The sequence below is a fragment of the Beta vulgaris genome, chromosome 8 (assembly GCF_026745355.1).
Source record: "Beta vulgaris subsp. vulgaris cultivar EL10 chromosome 8, EL10.2, whole genome shotgun sequence".
Classification (NCBI taxonomy): domain Eukaryota; kingdom Viridiplantae; phylum Streptophyta; class Magnoliopsida; order Caryophyllales; family Amaranthaceae; genus Beta; species Beta vulgaris.
Genome location: NC_079209.1, coordinates 48,025,325 through 48,044,125, shown reverse-complemented (window position 1 = coordinate 48,044,125; position 18,801 = coordinate 48,025,325). Strand labels below are relative to the sequence as shown.

Sequence of the window (18,801 nt, the reverse complement as noted above, 5' to 3'; positions counted from 1 at the left end):
GCATTAAAGACAATTAGGAAAAAGGAACCTGTTTTTCTTTTAAATTTTTTTTTGTAAATAAATAAAGGTAAAGATGGGGAATTGGGAACTTAAAGTTCCTGTAGTAAAAAAAAAGGCACGGGACTACAGAGGGAAAAAAGAAAACAGAGCACAACGAAGAAAGAGAACAAGGAAGAAGAAAAAGGAAAGGAGAAGAAGAAGAAGATCGGCGCCGTATTCCGACCAAGTCGCTGGAGGTGCGGTGTCAGGTTTTTAAAAAAAAATTCTGGTTGAAACCTTCAAAAACAACAATGGTGGATTCTAGATTTGGAATTTGGAACTTTCTAAAGAGATGAAGAAAGTGAATTACGTGGGGATTTTTGAGTGTTTGGGGTGTATATATATATATATATATATATATATATATATATAAATTTAGGGTTTTCACTAAAAGATAAGTATTTTTAAAAAAATAACTTCCCCAAAACCCACTCAAATTATAATTTCAGAATTTTCTTTTCTCTCTATCTTTCTTTTTGAACGAAAAAAAATGATAAAATAAAATCTGATTTTCTTCTAACAATTTTCGAATTTCTTTATATTTTATTTATTTATAAATGATAAAATCTGGTATTATAAAAAAACGAATTTCTAGAAAAATCTGATTTGCTATAATTATAATTTATTTTTCAGAATTTTATATTTATAAAAAAATCTTATTATAACAAAATAAATTTCACGAAATAGTTATAAAAATTTGCGATATTACACTACGGGTGGTGGGGTGGGGGAGGGGGTTGTTCCAAAATCGAAAGAGGGGGGCGCGAGGGTGCAAGAGGGGTGGGGGAAGGGGGAGGAGTGATGGGGGCTATTTTGGTTGTCGGATTTTCGGCCAATCAGAGGTAATCTCGTTGGTGGTGCTTTGGCTGCGAGGCTACGGGGGAGGGGGAAAGGGGAAGGGGTGGGGGAGGATGGTGAGGTAGTGGGGGAAAGGGTAGTGGTTGGGTGGTTAGGGTTAGTGTATCATATTAGGGGGTTAGGGTTAGGATTTGGTTTAGGTTTAGGTTAGTTAATTAGGGTTAGGAGGATTAACGAAAGTCTAACACTTTTAGCCAAAAGGGTAGTTTGATTTATTTTTTGAAAAATGGAGGGTATATGATGAATTTGGAAACTTGTGAGGGTATATGGTGTAGAAAAAAAATTGTCAGGGTATATGGTGAAAAAAGTGAAGTTTTTTGGTTTGGTTGGAGAGGAGGGAGTGAAACTAGAGGTGATCAAGTTAAGCCCGAGCTGACCCTAAAATAGGGAGGTTTTGGGCACAATTTTTGAACTGCGGTCGGGCTCGGCCTGACCCGATTTTTTGGGCAAAAATTTTGGGCCACGGGGAACCTAGATTAGGCCAAATTTCGGCTCGGCATGAAAATGTCCCGAAAAACCCGATAGGCTCGGCCCGAAATAGCGGGTTTTGGCGCTGATTTTTTGACCCGGCCTGCGACGTTGGGTAGAAACGGGCTACTTTTTTTTTGCCAAACCCGTCCCATCCCGATCCATGTTCACCTGTAAGTGAAACTCACATAATGATTAATCTTGTAAGTATTAAGCCGTGGGTTAAATGTGTTTTCCTATAGCTTGAGAATGGTGCAGGATTAGGGGAAGCATTACTAAAAGGAATTTCGTTAGGATGAAGCCATAGAATCGAAAGGGTGGAAATGAAAGAGATTCAATTTAATAAACTAGAATCTCCTTTTGAGAGATACGAGATGAACTTTTCAACCTAATTAGCTAATCTGAAGTCAATCTAAGTCAACTTACATCTATCCACACCATATTTAGCGGGGACGTAATACTAGCTCGTGTAACTATAAGTGAAAAATGGTGACTATATGAGGAAAAAAGGATAATTGTTTTCAAAACAATGTATGTAAAAGAAGAGTAAGTTATACACTAATAAACGATTGTTTCACTAGATACCCCTAAGGTTTAACAAAATGCACCAAATATTCCTCTTGTTTCGATACACCAAATACCCCCGAGGTTTTGAGTATGCACCAAATGCAATTACCGAGTAACGACGTCAGTTTGACATCAAGGGGTGCGAATTTCATGCACCAAATGCCCATGAGGTTTTGCAACAATGCATGGAAGATCTTTAACAACTACTTTTTTCATATTTTTTTTATTCCGAAAAAGTAGATGTCGGCCATCATTTAGGTTACTATTTAAACACCTCAAATTTTATATATACAGTCTCCTTACCTCTTTTGCCTCTTACAAGTGAGACCACAATAGGGTTGATTTCAAGTTTTGTTTAAAAAATATTAGGAGTAGCATAGGCATCTTAGGTAATAGGAGAACTAAGAATTTCGTCAAGAGCAAAAGGAGACTTTTGTTAACCTTATCCACCTTTACAAATAGCCCTTAGATATTAGCCAACAACTAGTGTAAAACTTAAAACTATCATAAAATATAATTATTAGGTTAAATTAGATTGAATTCAGATATTTCGAGTTTCTCTCGATAACTTTGAGTAGGGTTATCAGATCCGATAAGAAATTGCCAGTTCTACCAACAAGCACTCTGCAAGATATAAACATACTCCCTCCGTCACATAATATAAATCTTGATTCTGTTTTTACACGGGAATTAAGGTAAAGTAGAATCTTATTTTATTTGAATAAAAATATTCGTTTTTATTGAAAAACACTTACAATGTTATTTCCTTTTAACAAAAAATAAAAATAGAACATTAATGTTGCATGATTTAATGTGTAGAGGAGTTTAATGAGGTAAAAGATTTTATTTTGTCATTATGAGGACATTTTGGGAATTAAATTATTTTCATGAGGATATTTTGGGATTAATTATTGATCGAAAATAGATTTCGAATTCGAACATGTGACCTATCGTTCACAACACCTCAATCTTAACCACTAGACTAAGGGGGTGTTTGGCAAATGACTCTTTGCTTGGCTTTTAACTTTTTAGTTTGGTCAAACATCCAAAAATCATGTTCACAACACCTCAATCTTAACCACTAGACTAAGGTGTCTTTCAGAGATCTTATGAGAGATACACAGATTGCTAACAACCTGGACAGGGTTGTGAACCCTGAAGCCGACGAGGAAGATGACATCTCTGACGATGACACTGGGCCGGAAGATCTAGTTGACAGTGAGAGATGTCCAGTCATCCTACTCACCAAAGCCGAAAAACTAGCAATTCGCAGACCCTGGAAAAACACGCTCATAATTCGCATGTTCGATGGCAGTCTTGACTATATGGGATTGATGAAAAGGTTGAAAAGGAAATGGCAACTGAAGGGAGAGTTCTCTCTCACTGATATAGGCTGTAAGTACTTCATCGCTAGGTTCAATAATATTGATGATTTGAACTATGTATCAACTCAAGGACCCTGGCTAATTGACGACACCTATCTAACAATCCGGCGATGGACGCCCAATTTCATCCCTGAAGTGGCATCCATCAATGTGTTAACTACTTAGGTTCGCATACCCAATCTGTCTGTGGAATATTTTGACAAAGAATTCTTAAAAAAAATCGGATCGCGAATTGGAAAGGTGCTTAGAGTGGATAAATCCACAGCTTATGCTGAACGTGGTCAATTCACAAGGCTTAGTGTGGAAATTGATCTATCCAAGCCCCTGCTTTCAAAATTTTGGCTGAAAGGGAAAATCTGGCGTATCCAATATGAAGGTATAAAGATGATATGCTACAATTGTGGCAAACTTGGACACAGTGAAGATCAGTGCGCATTGAACAAAGTCATGGAACCAATGGTAGTAGACCAAACAAATACCATCCTCAATAACATTCACCTTCAAGACAAACCAAAGATTCACAAACCTGAGCTGAAAAGTGCCTTTGGTTCATGGATGCAGGTGAAGAAACCCGGGCGCAAACGGGCCCCTAGACCCAATAAAACCCAGGTTGCCCGCCCAAAAGAAACAGTTGGGATGAACAAGGATGCAACTAAAGGTAATCTTCCCGCCAACCCCCAAAATTCAAATTGGAAACCTGAGCGAAATTTAGGGGATGGATCAAGATTCACTGCGCTTAACGTGGAGAATATTGAGGAAGTCAGCGAAGATGCCCTAGGATCAAAAGATATTCATTTGGAGGATATCAACTCAAGAGAAGTGGTCCCTAAAATTAGTTTTGAAGCACAGCCCAGTAGCCCAACCCTCTATGAAACTGTGGACTTGGTTGCGGGATCTCAAAACCTAGCCCAACTCAACAATGGCCCTAATATGTTTATGATAGAAAACGCAGAGAAAATCAAAAAGATATCTTCCCAAAATAAAAATAAACAGAAAATCAGAAGTCAAATTCCTAAAAATCCGGCACTCCAAAATTTAACCAATTTGAATCCTCCTAAAGATTCACAATCTTTTATTCCCATTCTTCCGAAGCCGGGGAAAGAAAACCAAGTTGCTACCCCTAAAACTCCTTTAGCAGCACCACAGAAGCAAATCAATGATGCAACCCCAACATCACTTAACAATGCCTCCACACCCATAGATCCCACCCATATTTCCCCCACCTACAAATGTGATCATATTGAAAATACCTCTGGAGAAGATACTGTGCGTGGGTCAGCCCATGGAGATGCCTTACTTGGGCATAGCAGACCCCCTGACCCATATTCTGGAGGTCAGGATAGAGACATGGTTGGAGCCGATACCGGAACCCCCGGAATTGATAGTAACCCTATTACTTCCGAATAGAATCAGCAGACTTTATCAGTTCTTAAAAGACGCTTATTTGAGCACTCTTCCCTCTATACCATTTTTAATGGAAGATCGTATTCCTACTCTAGCCTCAAATTCTCTCCCGATTTTCTGTATGGTCTGGAATGTTCAGGGAGCGGGAAGTAAAGCCTTTTTGATTGCTCTGAAAGAGCTTGTTAAAGTTCATAAACCAAACATTATTGCCTTGGTGGAGACACACATGGGTGGTAACCATGCGGAAAAGATTGCAAACTTACTACATTACTCTGGGCACACGCGTGTTGATGCTCAGGGTTTCAGTGGGGGGATTTGGATTTTCTGGCAACCCGAACTAGTTACTATGGAGCCTATACTAAAACATGATCAATTTATAACAATGGATATTAAACGGGTTGGGGGAGAACCCTGGTATTTTACTGCTATATATGCGAGCCCCGATCCTACAAAACGAACTGAACTGTGGCAACACCTTAGAGATTTTGCTACCAATAATAATAAACCGTGGCTCCTTGCGGGTGACTTTAACGACACGCGGTTCACATGGGAAAGGAGCTCAAGCTGCGCAGAAACCTCACGAAGGACTGCCAGGTTTAATGAATGGGTGGAGGAGATGGGTTTGTTAGAAGTTGAGTTCTCGGGGCCTAGTCACACTTGGGCCCGTGGAAATTCTCTTGAGACTAGAACAAGCGCTCGACTTGACCGAGCCTTATGTAATGGAGAATGGAGTCTAAAATTTGCTAATGCCGCTCTTAAGAACCTTCCAGCAATTCAATCTGATCATTGTCCGTTGTTGATTTCTCCCAATGGTTTTGTTCCAATTTCGAACACCAACTGCCCCTTTCGTTTCCAGGCGGCTTGGTTATCACATGAACAGTTCAGTGAGTTTATGGAACACAATTGGGATAAAACTGCACCACTTGTTTCCCACCTTGCGGTTATGGCTGAGAAACTTCAGGATTGGAATAGTTCTCAGTTTCACAATATTTTTAAGCAAAAAAGAATGCTTATGGCTAGAATATCGGGGGTGCAATGCTGTCTTGCGGTGTCTCGATCCCGAGATCTTATCAAACTTGAAGCAAAATTAAGGAAAAATCTCGATGAGGTTCTGGCTCAAGAAGAACTACTATGGTATCAAAAATCACGAGTGGAATGGATTCGAGATGGGGATAGAAACACGACCTTCTTCCACCTTAGTACAATTGCAAGAAGGTGGTGCAATCGTATCTCTGCTATTAAAGATTCGAGAGATGGAACTTGGTTACATGATAAGGAGGCAATTAAAAATAATGTGGTTGCCTATTTTAAGGACTTTTCACAGGTGACTTGGCTCCATCGAGTGCAGACCTGCCAGTTGATATCTTTCCAGAATTCTCTTCGGAGGATTGGCGCAGCATCTCTCGTTCTTTCACCAAGTGCGAAATTGAGACGGTAGTCAAGAATATGTCGACCCTTAAAGCTCCCGGACCAGACGGATACCAAGCTCTTTTTTTCCAAAAGCACTGGAACTTAGTTGCAGACAATGTTTATCAACTCGTCTTTGATGTCCCTGAAGGCAAAGGTATGCCCCCCCATCTAAATGATACCTTCTTGGTCTTAATACCGAAAGTTGATAACCCGGAACTTGCCTCTCAATTCCGACCTATAGGCTTATGTAATGTGATTTACAAGATTATCACTAAATGCATTGTAAATCGCATCAAGCCTATGATGCCACACTTAACTTCCTGCACTCAAACAAGTTTTGTCCCTGGTCGACAAATTACTGATAACATTGTTATAGTCCAAGAAGTTATCCATACCATGCGTAACAAGACAGGAAAAACAGGTTTCATGGCCATAAAAATTGACTTTGAAAAAGCTTACAATAGGCTTAAATGGGATTTTATTCGAGAGACACTTGCTGAAATAAGATTTCCTCAACTCTTAATTTCTGTTATCATGGAATGCCTTACTACCTCTTCTATGAAAGTGTTGTGGAATGGTGAGCCAACTGAATCTTTTCAACCTAGTAGAGGGGTTAGGCAAGCTGACCCGCTCTCACCTTATCTATTTGTGCTATGTATGGAGCGATTAAATCAAGTTATAGAGGAAGCTATTATTGCCCAACGTTGGAAACCTATTTGTGCAAGTCGTAATGGCCCCCAATTGTCGAATTTATTCTTCGCGGATGACATAATACTATTTGGGGAGGCTACGGTGGATCAGGCCTCGGTGATAAGTGAGTGCCTGCAGCGTTTTTGTGTGGCCTCAGGTTCTAACATTAGTTTCGGGAAATCAAGGGTCTATTTTTCGAAAAATGTTAACATCGAATCTTCCACGGCTATTAGTGAGACACTTGGTATTGAAGCTACTGAAGATCTGGGACTTTATCTTGGGATGCCCACCTTAACTAGCAGGATAATCAAAGATACTTTTGGCTATTTGTGTGAGAAATTAAGTGGATCGCCGACTTGCCGGATGGAAGACCAAGTATCTTTCTCTTGCGGGTCGTATCACCCTTGCGAAATCCACTCTTACCACTCTAGCCTCTTATGCTATGCAAACAGCTAAACTACCTAGGACAATCTGTGATGAAATTGACAAGAAAGCGCGTAGGTTTGTTTGGGGAGGTGATGAGGAAAAACGCAAAATTTATCTCCTTTCTTGGGAGTGTCTTCAAAAGCCAAGAGATCAAGGTGGGCTAGCTATTAGATCGGCGCGTCAAACAAATGCAGCTTTTCTTACAAAACTGGGTTGGAGGGTTCTAACCGAACCTAATGCATTGTGGTCTCGCGTATTAAGGAGCAAGTATTGTAAGGGTCGTTGTGACTTGGATATGTTTGAACGCAAGGCGAACATGTCAAATGTATGAAGGGGAATCACTGATATTGTATCTACCTTGAGTTCTGGGGCACGAGTGGCAGTTAATAATGGCCTCTCAACTCTATTTTGGGACCACCGTTGGGCCACGCATCACCCTTTGAGAGACTTGGCCCTTCAAGAGATCCCAACTGACATAGAGGGCGCAACCGTGGCTGAGCTTTGGGATCCGAATGCTGGTTGAAAATGGGATGCCTTTGCAAATCTTCTCCCGTCAAATGTAATAAAAGAAATTGATGCTTATGAATTGAAGAATGATCCCTCAACAGGGGACCTTCTCTACTGGAGTGGCAATAATAAGGGCCGGTTTACTATCAAATCTGCCTTAAGTATAATCAGGCGTGATGAGATAGAACCAAGTGATGGATGCTGGGATTTAATATGGAAACTTCGTGTGCAGCAACGCATTAGGGTTTTTCTGTGGCTCTCCATGCACGACAGACTCATGACTAATGCAAATCGTCACAAGCGCAATTTAACTGATAACCCACGTTGCGCTTTATGCGAGGATGAGGACGAAACGGTGCTACATGTACTTCGTGATTGTAAAGCAGCTAAAGAAGTATGGCGTCAAGTTGGTGGACCAGCTCGTGCTGCTTCTTTTGGCACAGGTAATCTTCGCCAATGGCTCATTCGAAACATCAAGGTTCAAGCTCGAAATGATCTTTCTCCGGAAACTTGGCCTATATTTTTTGCGATTGTTATTTGGTGGCTTTGGAGATGGCGGAACTGTGTTGCTTTTGGGGCCACTCAATCCATTCCAGTTGACGTTAACGCTTTCCTCATGTCTCGGTTTGAGGAAGCATGGAGGACTCTAGGCGATAGTGTTTTGGCTTCTTCTGACACAGTTAATACTAGGATTGAGTCTCTTATCCGTTGGAGGGCGCCACCTGAGGGCTGGATGGCCTTAAAGTCGGATGGGGCAGCGAATGGAGCTCCTGGACCGGCAGGTGGGGGTGGTGTCATCCGCAACAACTTGGGGGTCCTTCAATATGCATACTCTCTCAACTTTGGGGAATGTAAAGCCTTTATGGCGGAGGTAAAAGCTGTTGAGTTCGGTCTTGACCTTGCAAAAAGAATGAATATATCAAAGCTCCAGATTCAAATGGACAACCAAGCTGCTGTAACTGCTTTAACAAACCGGGAAAGCTATGGAGGTGCATGCACACATATTATCCATAAATGTCGGATGCTAATCGATGATCCAACCTGGGAAGTGGAAATTAGACATTGCTACCGCGAAGGAAATAGAGTAGCAGATTGGTTAGCCAATCAAGGTGTACTTCAGAACAATAAAATTGAGTTGATTCAAGTCCCCCTGCTTAATTTAGGTCGCATTTTATTTGAGGATATTGTTGGTGTGGCTTACCCACGCTTCATTCCTCCCTAGGTTGAGTTTGGTGTGTTAGTTTGTAGTTTTTAATTTCTTTGTTTTTCGGTTTGTCTTGTTTCTTTTCCTTAGCTTTGCTCTCATTTAGCACAAAAAAAAAAAACAAAAGGAAGGGGAAAAAGGGTCCCTGAAACTCGGCATTTAAAAAATAAGGTCACAGAAAGCCAAACCACGTCTTTACAGCTCCCACCAGCTCCGGCAAGAAGACCGTGAGTAAGACCAAAAGAAAAAGCCCCATTCTTTAACAGTCTGTAGAATTTCCCATTTCCCAGTCTTTTGCAAATTGCAGAGGAGAGAGAAAGCGAAGAAGCAGTAACAATGGTGTCGTACGTGAACGCGTTGTTGTACGGTGTAGGAGGAATAGTAGTAGCAGGAATGGCATTGTTAGTTGCATTTCAAGAGCGCTTAGTATACGTGCCTGTTTTACCTGGTCTCACCAAGTCTTACCCCATCACTCCTGCTCGTTTGCGTCTCCTCTATGAAGATGTTTGGCTCAGATCTTCCGATGGCACTAAACTCCATGCCTGGTTCATCAAGCTCTTTCCCGACTCCCGAGGTTTTTTTTTTTTTTCTCTATCTCTCTCTCTTCCTTGCTGTAATTTGAGTGAATTCGCAATTTTTCGGTGTTTTTAGGGTTTAATTTGGTTTAGGTGGCACTTTCTGTTTGATGCCATCTGGAAATTGTTTGAGTGAAATGAATTGTTGGTGGAATTTTATGGGTTTGATGTTTTGATGATTGTGAGATTTATGATGGAGCAATTGTTGGATAATGTTTCTGCAATTTGGTGGGGAATTTTCTTTATTGACTAGGTTTAACAAGTGCTTAAAAGGCTGATAAAGTTTGTTGGATTAGTAAAGCTGATTTCTTTGAGGCTGTTATATACATTTGTGCTATTACATGAAATAGAGGGCTTGATTTTGGGTATTTTATCTGCTGTTTATTGTGCCTGTGTTTGGTAATAGTGATATTGGGAATATTTGGGATATTGTTTAGATGAAGATCACCTGAAAAAACAATGCGATGGGTGAGATTTGGTGTGGAGCTAGAGCTCTTTATGCGTTAATAACTTTCAGTTGGTTATGTAATAAGATGTTAGTGTACTTTAAATTAGGATTTTAAGCTTGAGTTATCAGGATTGATATAGATATAATCCCTTGATTGTTGAATCTTGAGTTCTATGGAAGCTAGATGCTCGTAAAAGTTAATTCCATCCTCTTCGTTGGCAAGATATCTACTCAGCTTAATACGGGGTCCACCCTATGCCAAATGGTTTTTCATCTTCATTCTTTACTGAAGTAGCATTTTCTTGGTAACTTATGAAACCTTGCACTCCCTTTCTTTATTGCATCACAACTTGCCTGTACCACAAGCTGTGCACCTGGATAATTTTTGCCTACTAATCTGTGTAACAGTTGGCCAAACGGTGTGCTATGTTCCTTGTTAGATTGTCATGTATGCATGACCTGAAATTTCTTGCATGGCATCTTTTTATCTTCAGAATTTATATTAGTCTACTTTTAGGCAAGATCTTGGAATAGGGATCCAAGCAACTTGTCTCTAAGGCCTTTTATTTATTTCAAGCTGAACAGGGAGGATATTGGTTTTATCTGATGTATAGTGGTTGATGATATATTAATAGATTATGCAAGTCTGTGTTCTAAGTTCTAACATCCGCTTGTTAGCTATAATGTGTGGCCACACCAACTTTTCATTTGAATAAGAAAGAAGTATATGCTTGTGAAGAAAGTGTGCAAGATTTATACCGATTCCTATCAGTACCTTCCCCCTATTTCTAATGTACTAATCCCTCCTTTATCCTCGTGTTCTTTGAGTAGGAATACACTCTTCTTCTCGCCTTTGCTCATCTTTCATCTGGTTGGTAGTTATTATAACGACTTTGTAAGAAGTAACTAGTTTTTAGTCCCGTACTATACCCCAGGTGCTTATATTTTTCATCTATTAATAATCTAATTTTAAAATGATTACAACATATATCACTTGATGTAGTGGTAAATGTATCTTAATTCATATTAATAGGCCATGGGCATCATTATATTTTTTCCAAAAAATATGATGACTAGTCTGTTGTTGGTTAATTGCACATGCGATAAAATTCTAGTGCAAGAGAAAAGGTTCCACTTGGCACATAAAAGCACACCTGAATCAAATTATATCTGCAATCAAGGAATTTGCGCTATGATTCTTCTTTATGGGCATTACCCTCTGACCTTTGAACTTCATCTCCTGATTCGTATTTTCGAACAATAACAATAAGATATGATAAGCATCAAGAATAATTTGTAACACTACCCCATTAATTACGAAGTAGAGGACTCTGACGTTCATGGTGAATTTCGAAAGGGGAGATGGATCAAGGGGATAATTGTAAAAAAAATCAAATAAGAAAAATAAACTTTATGGTTGAAAGTAGGAATTGATTGCCACATTACTAACTACAACACATATCTATAATTTTGTGGAAACGTGAATCACTAAAAGATGTTAGATCAGATGGTGAGTCTTTGGAAATCCTTACTTGATGTCACGGGTTCGAGCCCAAGCTTCAGCATACATATATTTTTAAATAATGATCACCTGATTTATTGTTGGTTAATAGACAAGTGGCAAAATTTTAGTGGCAGAATGAGGGTGCCACGTGGCGCATAGACATTGTCAAGAACACCCTTTAATATATTTGTATAGATGTTATTTTGCTAGTATGAATCTTTACGTATTACAGAATATTAATTGACTTCTGCTACTGATTTTCAGGTCCAACTATTCTTTTTTTCCAAGAAAATGCTGGAAGTATCCTTCTATTTTGCCACATTCAATCAATGTCATTGGACAGACTTAGAGATTGGCCTTACTTTATGCTTTTATCTCTGTGATTATGTTGTCAAGACCTTAACTTGTTTTCCCATAGATATTGCTCATCGCCTTGAAATGGTTCGGATTATGATACAAAAGTTGCAGTGCAATGTTTTCATGCTTTCTTACAGAGGGTATGTTCCTATAAATGCTAATGGCTTCTCTAATGGCCTTTTACATGTAATAATAGGCTATTATATATACTTATGCATTAATTGAAGAATGTGATGTAATGTATCACGATTCATAGATATGGTGCGAGTGATGGCTATCCTTCTCAACATGGAATCACCCAGGATGCTCAGGTTTGCGTTTGTGCCTGATAGTTTTCCTGCTTGGAGTCCTATGTATATACATTTTCTTCCTTGATGAACATCCTTTTTCTCTACCCTCTCTCTTAGGCTGCGTTGGATCATCTAATGGAGAGGACTGATATCGACACATCCCAGATAGTTGTCTTTGGGAGGTCATTGGGTGGTGCAGTTGGAGCTGTTCTCACCAAGAATAATCCGGAGAAGGTATTTGTTAACTTTTCATCATTAATCTGTTGCGAGAGCGTTGACAATGTATTGAGGGTGCTGTCTGCTACTCTGCTTCTTCTTTGAGTTTCGAGGTGACCCTTCTGACTTTTTCCAAGTAAAATTTAGAAGAGACTTTGGAGTTCAATGTGTATTAAATTGAACTTTATCCGGTCGTTTTTGGACATAAATATGCGTATTATCTTAAGATTTGATAGTTATTTCTGCCACATTAGTTCAAGTCTTCCAGAGAAGCACTCATATTGATGTTTTCTTATTTTCTCTTTTGTGTCATTATACTTTACCCATTTTGTCATTTCATAATGTCTCAAAATTCTTACACATTTTCTTTATTGGGTTTGGAACCACATTTCAACTCACTTTCACTTTTTCTCTATCCTAATTTGTAATTACTCACTTTTCCCCGTCACATCTACTTCTTTCCTCTCTTCTTAATAAAAGATACCCAATATCTCTAATCATATATACTTTTTCTCTTTCCCCCAACCTTTTTTCTCTCTTTCTCTCCTCAATATAAACATACTCCTTTGGAAAGAAATGACTGAAGTATTTCCACAGAGTGCAGCAGTAATAGACTTGTTAATTAGGATTTTTACAGAGTTGATAAATATTCTATCTGACTTTAACCTCATAAACCCTTTAGCAAAAAGGGAAAAGGTGCTATAAAGATCCCCTTTTTCGATTTAAATTTCTAATAGAGCTTCCAGATTTACTTTCATTTGCAAAAAAAACTAGTCTCTCTGGAGGAATACTTTCTTCTTATTTTGGATGATTGTGGGTGCGCATGTAGGCACTAGCCATATAGTTGGACTGTTAGAGACATGAGCATGTGAAGAGGGAGGGAGATGGAGGGGGTAGTTTGGAGTGGAGGGGTGGCGGCAAACAGAGAGAGGTCAGGAATGCATCCCCTGTTGCATTTGTCACATCTCTATTGTTTTGAACTTTAATAGTTATGTGAAGGACTAAAGCTGTTGTGAGGGGATTTATATTATATGGGCCAGGGTACAGTTTACATGGCTATGTAGATAATATATGCATAACTGGCTAGCCTGACCCCTGGATAGGGTTATAGTGATATCCTATAAGAGTCTGATATGTAAGTAGATGGCTTTTTTGGTTAGAGCTAGATGGATATAGCATTAGAGTGAGTTAGCGAAGTGGGATGCCTAATTTAATACCTATGCTACCTTGCAAGTTGGAAGTTTATGTCTCACTATGTAAATCAGGCTCGTTTACCCATATCGGATACGGGTACATGTCTGAATGTCAGACTTGTCTATTACATGAAAATTTTCATGATATAGGCCCAAATAAATTGTCAAGGATTTGACATGTACTTGAGGTTTAATGAATAGTTCAAGTAAGTAGTTCATGTATGTCATGCTTACTCTTTTTTGCTTCAATATATGGTAGTTTAGGGTAATAAGCTATTCCGCTTTCTTGGCAAGTTGTATTTTTCGGTGATCAAATAAGAAAATTTGGTGTTCCAGTGGCAAGAATCTGGTCACTTGTACATTTTTTTTATGGAAAACTGAATTTCCTACTCTGCAATCTAGATTTTCATTCATCTGCATGTTTTTTTGGAAGTAAAGTTTTTAATGAGGTCTACTATTCAGATAAAATTAGCAATCTTTATTATGATTCCAAGGAGCCTCTTTGAGTTGCTTTAACTTTATTTTTGGGTTGCGCTTTAGTTTCAGGGTGACAAAAACCCTTTTCTGGTTTACCAGACTCTTGGCTGGTCTTTTCTTTGTTCTATGATGGCTTATGCTGTTGTTGAATACCTCCTTAACAGTTAGAGTGACAATGAAGTAGAGGTTCCAAAAGAAATTAACAAGTGAAAACCTTTTGGAGTTGATGTTTGTTATAGACTTATAGTTTGGGGCATTTGGTCATCAACAACTAAATTGTTGCGGTTTATGTTTGTTTTTTATATCTATCTGGTATATCTCCTTTTGGTCTCTTTTATGCTGCAGTCTCTGAACTGCCTTCCCTAACTTTTTTATCATACTTAAGAGATTATTATGATTAATATACAGATACTCAGATAAACGGAGCCTTTGGAACCTATCTTAACTTCAACAAGTTCCTACAGCTGTACAGTAGTTTACTTAGACTTTGTTTGGATAGCAATGGTTGATGGAAAGGAGGGGGAAGGGAAGGGGGGGGAAGAAAAGGGAAGGAAGAGTGGAGCTTGCATTTTCCGTCTAATTCATTCCAACATGGGAAGATCTTGCTTTTAAGGAGGGGAGGGAAAATGATACCTTGCAATACCCTTCCCTTCCCCCATGATGTATCTAGACAAGGCAAATCATATCCCTCCCTGTCCTTTAAATTTTCTCTATCCAAACAAACTATTAATGCTATGCACATTGAAATCGAGTTGTTATTCTCTCTAGTTCTTTATATCATTCTAAGCTTTGCTATACATCACACGCCAGTCTACAGACCTGTAAGTGTCAGTTTACAACATGTTTGAGTAATAAATGGTTGTTGGGTCTGCCCGGACAATTTTAATAGACAAAGAGGTTGTATTGTTTGGGGTTGACATTTGTCACAAGCACACAAGTCATAGCTTGGTGGTTGGATGATGACTTGCAAAGTGAGAGATTAAGGGTTCAAGACTTATTACAAGCATGTTTCTTCATTTTATGAGTGACAAAAGAGTATTGTGAGAAAGGCCATTTCACCTACAACACGACACCATGTAAGCATTTGAGAGAAAGAGGAGCGAGAAGTGGCGGGCTACCATTCTTGTCCACGTGTTTTAATAATATATATTGATATTGATATTGATTTCATAGTATGTTTGGAACTTGAAAGTGTTCTTTCTACTGAAATAGACTGGTTAGGACTTAGGAGTGAGGCTGCATACATACATCTGGAGCTCTTCAAACCTAGCTGTTGGTGGAACCCATACCATATGTTGCTGTATTGGCTACATTTTCTGCCTAGGTCCTTCTGTCCTAGGTTTAGCCTTTCTTTTGTGCTCTATATCTGAAGTATCCTCTTTTCTACCTTCTTGTTTTGTAAGACTTGAGAGTGACTGCAAGAATCTATAGATGTGTGATTATGTGTGTGTGTTTTCAGAAAAATAAGTTCACATGAGGGTGCAAAATCAGATAAAGGCTACCCAAGTTCAATTCACTACCGAGTTTAGATTGGTGCTGATAAGTTCAAATAAGTTATTTTTACATTAGGAAATAAGATGAAAAGAACAATGCTAAACTTTGCTTCATCATGCAGCCTTATACCCAGAAGGCTCGCTGCTGTATTATTTATTTACTCCAAATTTCTCCAATTTGCTTACTCCAGGTTGCCGCCTTGATTTTGGAGAATACATTCACATCAATTTTGGACATGGCTGGAGTTTTACTTCCCTTTTTGAAGTGGTTTATTGGCGGAAAAACTGGGAATGGTCCTAAGATATTGAACTTTGTAGTTCGTTCGCCTTGGAGTACCATTGATGTTATTGGCCAGGTAATGCTTTTTGTTCAGGACTTGGTCTGACTTATATCCCTTGACTTTCATGAAGATTATTTTGCCAGTCTTTGCATATTGTCTGAGTTATCATTAGATAATATGCTTGGTTTAACTGCTGTAGGGATTTATCTGGCTCTGTACAAGTATTGGTCTTGTGTATATTATGGTTTTCATTAAATTGTGCTCTTATCCAATAAAGTGCTTTACACAGGACTTATGTTTAAATGCAGGAGAATTTTTGTTGCTCTGAAAGTCAGATCTTTCAGTAATCCTATTTTTTGCTGGCAAGTTCTTTTATTATTCCCATCTTTGAAAAAACTATGGAATAATCTAACTCTGGAGGTCATATTCTCATAATTGTTCCAGGTGATATCTTATATTTCAGAATAGTATCGCACCCCAGTCAATTGCGAGTTCTTTGAGAATAACACCTACAGTTGATATTATTTTTGACCTCACGCAAAGTAGATTATTCTAAGAAGATGGACAGAATTTATTTTAACCCCAGAATTTATCTTCTTCAACTTCTCTTCAATATTTATTTGTTCATATCCTCTCGACATTCCATGGGTGTGATTCTTACAAGTGTTTCTTCACTTGATAACGAAGCTTTAGTCCTGTTTTCTTTTATTTCTTTTCTTGGTCCAATTTTGTTATCTTATTTACACTGATTTGTACATGTAATGAGGACCTTAACTTTTGTAAGGTCTCATTTTTATCTTCGTTTTTTTCCCTTTCCTTCTTTTTTCCCATATTTGTCTGCATTCTGTTGTGAAACAATAACTTTAGTTTTACTTCAATCCTGCAGGTCAAACAGCCTATCCTTTTCATCTCTGGGTTGCAAGATGAGATGGTTCCTCCAATCCACATGAAAATGCTGTATGCAAAAGCAGCTGCACACAATAGACAATGCTCTTTTGTGGAATTTCCTACTGGCATGCATATGGATACATGGCTTACTGGTGGAGACCATTATTGGAGAAGAGTTCAACAATTTATGGAACAGCATGCATCTGGAAAAATACGTGACGAGTCTAACTCTAGAAACGATGGTAATATATCTTAAGCTTAGTTCTCATTGGTAATTGTTTCTCCAGCAGCATATCGGCTTCATGTATGCAGTGTGCATAATAGAAGACCTGTACACTATTTGATGTGCTCAGGCCATGAGTGATGAGATCACATAGTGCGAACTGACCCCCCCCCCCCCTCCTCTCTTCCTTTTTTTCTCCTTGTGAAGTCTCTTTCTTGTGGAATGTGAATAATTTTACTTGGTATAGTTATGTGAACATATAAGTGCCATTAAATTATCAAAAAAAAAAATATAAGTGCCATTACTTCTTGTTTATGTTTAAAATCAAGCAAGTTCAATGGTACTTTAATACTACTAGTAGTATCTTTAGAAGTTTTTATTTACATTGTGTGTCACCAAGTAGGTGTATCCCGAAAGAGAAATAAACTAAAGAATTCGCTGCATCAGCCAATGGCATATCTGTGTCTATAATAGGAGAACTCTATTTTATATTTTGAGGAGCTTTCTCAGATCTGTTATTTCTGTAGGACAGGTTAGCCTGAGCTATGTCCCCTACTTTGGCTTTTGTCGAATTGCTATATGATCATAGGATTTTTCTTCTCTTCTTAAGCTTTGCCTTTCTCTTTGATTGTTGAGTAATTAGATAAAAATGAAAATTTTGTTCAAACTGTTTCCCTCAACACAATCCAGTTGCAGTCACTGTCAATTGCAGAGGCATAACCATTTAAATTATTAATTCCCTCCTTTTACAAGGAAACCTTTTTCTGTTCTTTTCTTGTTGTTCAGTTTTAGCCTATCCTCTTGCTCTCCCCTCATTTTTTTTCTCAATGAAAAAAAAAAATCCTATTTTCTCTGAATTCTAGCTGTTGAATTTGCTGCAGTTTATCCAAAAATGTGAACTCGAGGTTTCATATTCACTAACATTACCTTTAGTAGGTGTCTTTCATTTTTTGTCAATTTTTATTTTTTAATTTTGATTGGCTCTTAATGTTGGTCGGTTTTTCTTACAGATACTGATGCTAGTAAAAAAGTTGCTGTGGAATGATGTTGAAACAATAATCTGCTAGACATGGCTGAAATTTCCTTGTACCTGTTGTAGCAACGTGTAAAAGCTATCTGCAAAGAGTTGCTTCTAGTGAAGAATCTAACATTTTTTCGATGTCGTGAACATATACTGCAAGGACAGAACACAAATTGGTGTACAATGTCTCGGATATATGGTAAGCAGTTATCAGCCAGTGTTCTCCATGCAGTAGGTAGTAGTGAAAGAGAGGCAAAACATACATTGTATAGTTTTTGCTCTGAAGATAGTACACATTGTTTCTCTATTGTCAGTGTTACCTTTATATTGATATCTTTTGATCATTTTGGATTGAAAATTTTCGATCCGAGTCAAATATTGACCCATCATGTAAGAATTTAACCCCCTGCAAATAGTTGGATGATGATTTAGTCGTGGTCAATACTCGACTCGATGCTTCATTTTTGCTGTGGCTTTCTAACGTATCCGTCTCCCAGTGGCAATTCTAGTTATTCTTGTTTATGAGATTTCAAGTTCTTTAATGGAAAAGGTTAACAATAGTGAAGGCAAATCAATCATCCGAAAAGACAGTCTGAGTAGTCCAAGTAGTAAAGTGGTCTGATAAATTATTGTCTGATCCTGAACAGTGGTTAATCATTGTGCATCTTTGCTGTCAGACGAATCCCCATCTCCTCTTTGCTTTACCTTGGCTTAAATCTGTGTTTGTTGCTGCATCTCCAACATTATATGTCAGACCATCGATACCTTGTTAAAAAAGTTGGTCATAAGCTCTATCTTGGTCTTCATTTCTCTCTGCTATTTGAAATGAAGTTTGGCTAAATGGTCCAAATTGACCTATAAAAGTTACCAAATTTAT

The 18,801-nt window shown here is 38.4% G+C and overlaps 2 protein-coding genes across 3 annotated transcripts; both read left to right on the top strand.

The window, feature by feature from the left end:
• Positions 1-4,791: 4,791 nt before the first annotated feature.
• LOC104883619 (uncharacterized) lies at positions 4,792-6,159 on the top strand. The gene has a single exon (XM_010668164.1). It carries the CDS (start codon positions 4,792-4,794, stop codon positions 6,157-6,159), a length of 1,368 nt encoding a protein of 455 aa, XP_010666466.1.
• Positions 6,160-9,049: 2,890 nt separating this feature from the next.
• Positions 9,050-18,405, top strand: LOC104883602 (alpha/beta hydrolase domain-containing protein WAV2). Of its 2 annotated transcripts, XM_048634438.2 has the most exons (9): positions 9,050-9,532; positions 11,750-11,785; positions 11,904-11,982; positions 12,099-12,153; positions 12,250-12,366; positions 15,703-15,867; positions 16,679-16,922; positions 17,785-17,835; positions 17,914-18,405. In XM_048634438.2, the coding sequence occupies exons 1-8, from the start codon at positions 9,295-9,297 to the stop codon at positions 17,799-17,801; spliced, it is 951 nt and encodes a 316-aa protein (XP_048490395.1). In that variant the 5' UTR covers positions 9,050-9,294; the 3' UTR covers positions 17,802-17,835; positions 17,914-18,405. The 2 variants fall into 2 exon arrangements, with proteins under 2 accessions (XP_048490395.1, XP_010666445.1); XM_010668143.4 differs by lacking the exon at positions 17,785-17,835 and having other exon boundaries at positions 9,053-9,532.
• The last annotated feature ends 396 nt before the right edge of the window (positions 18,406-18,801 follow it).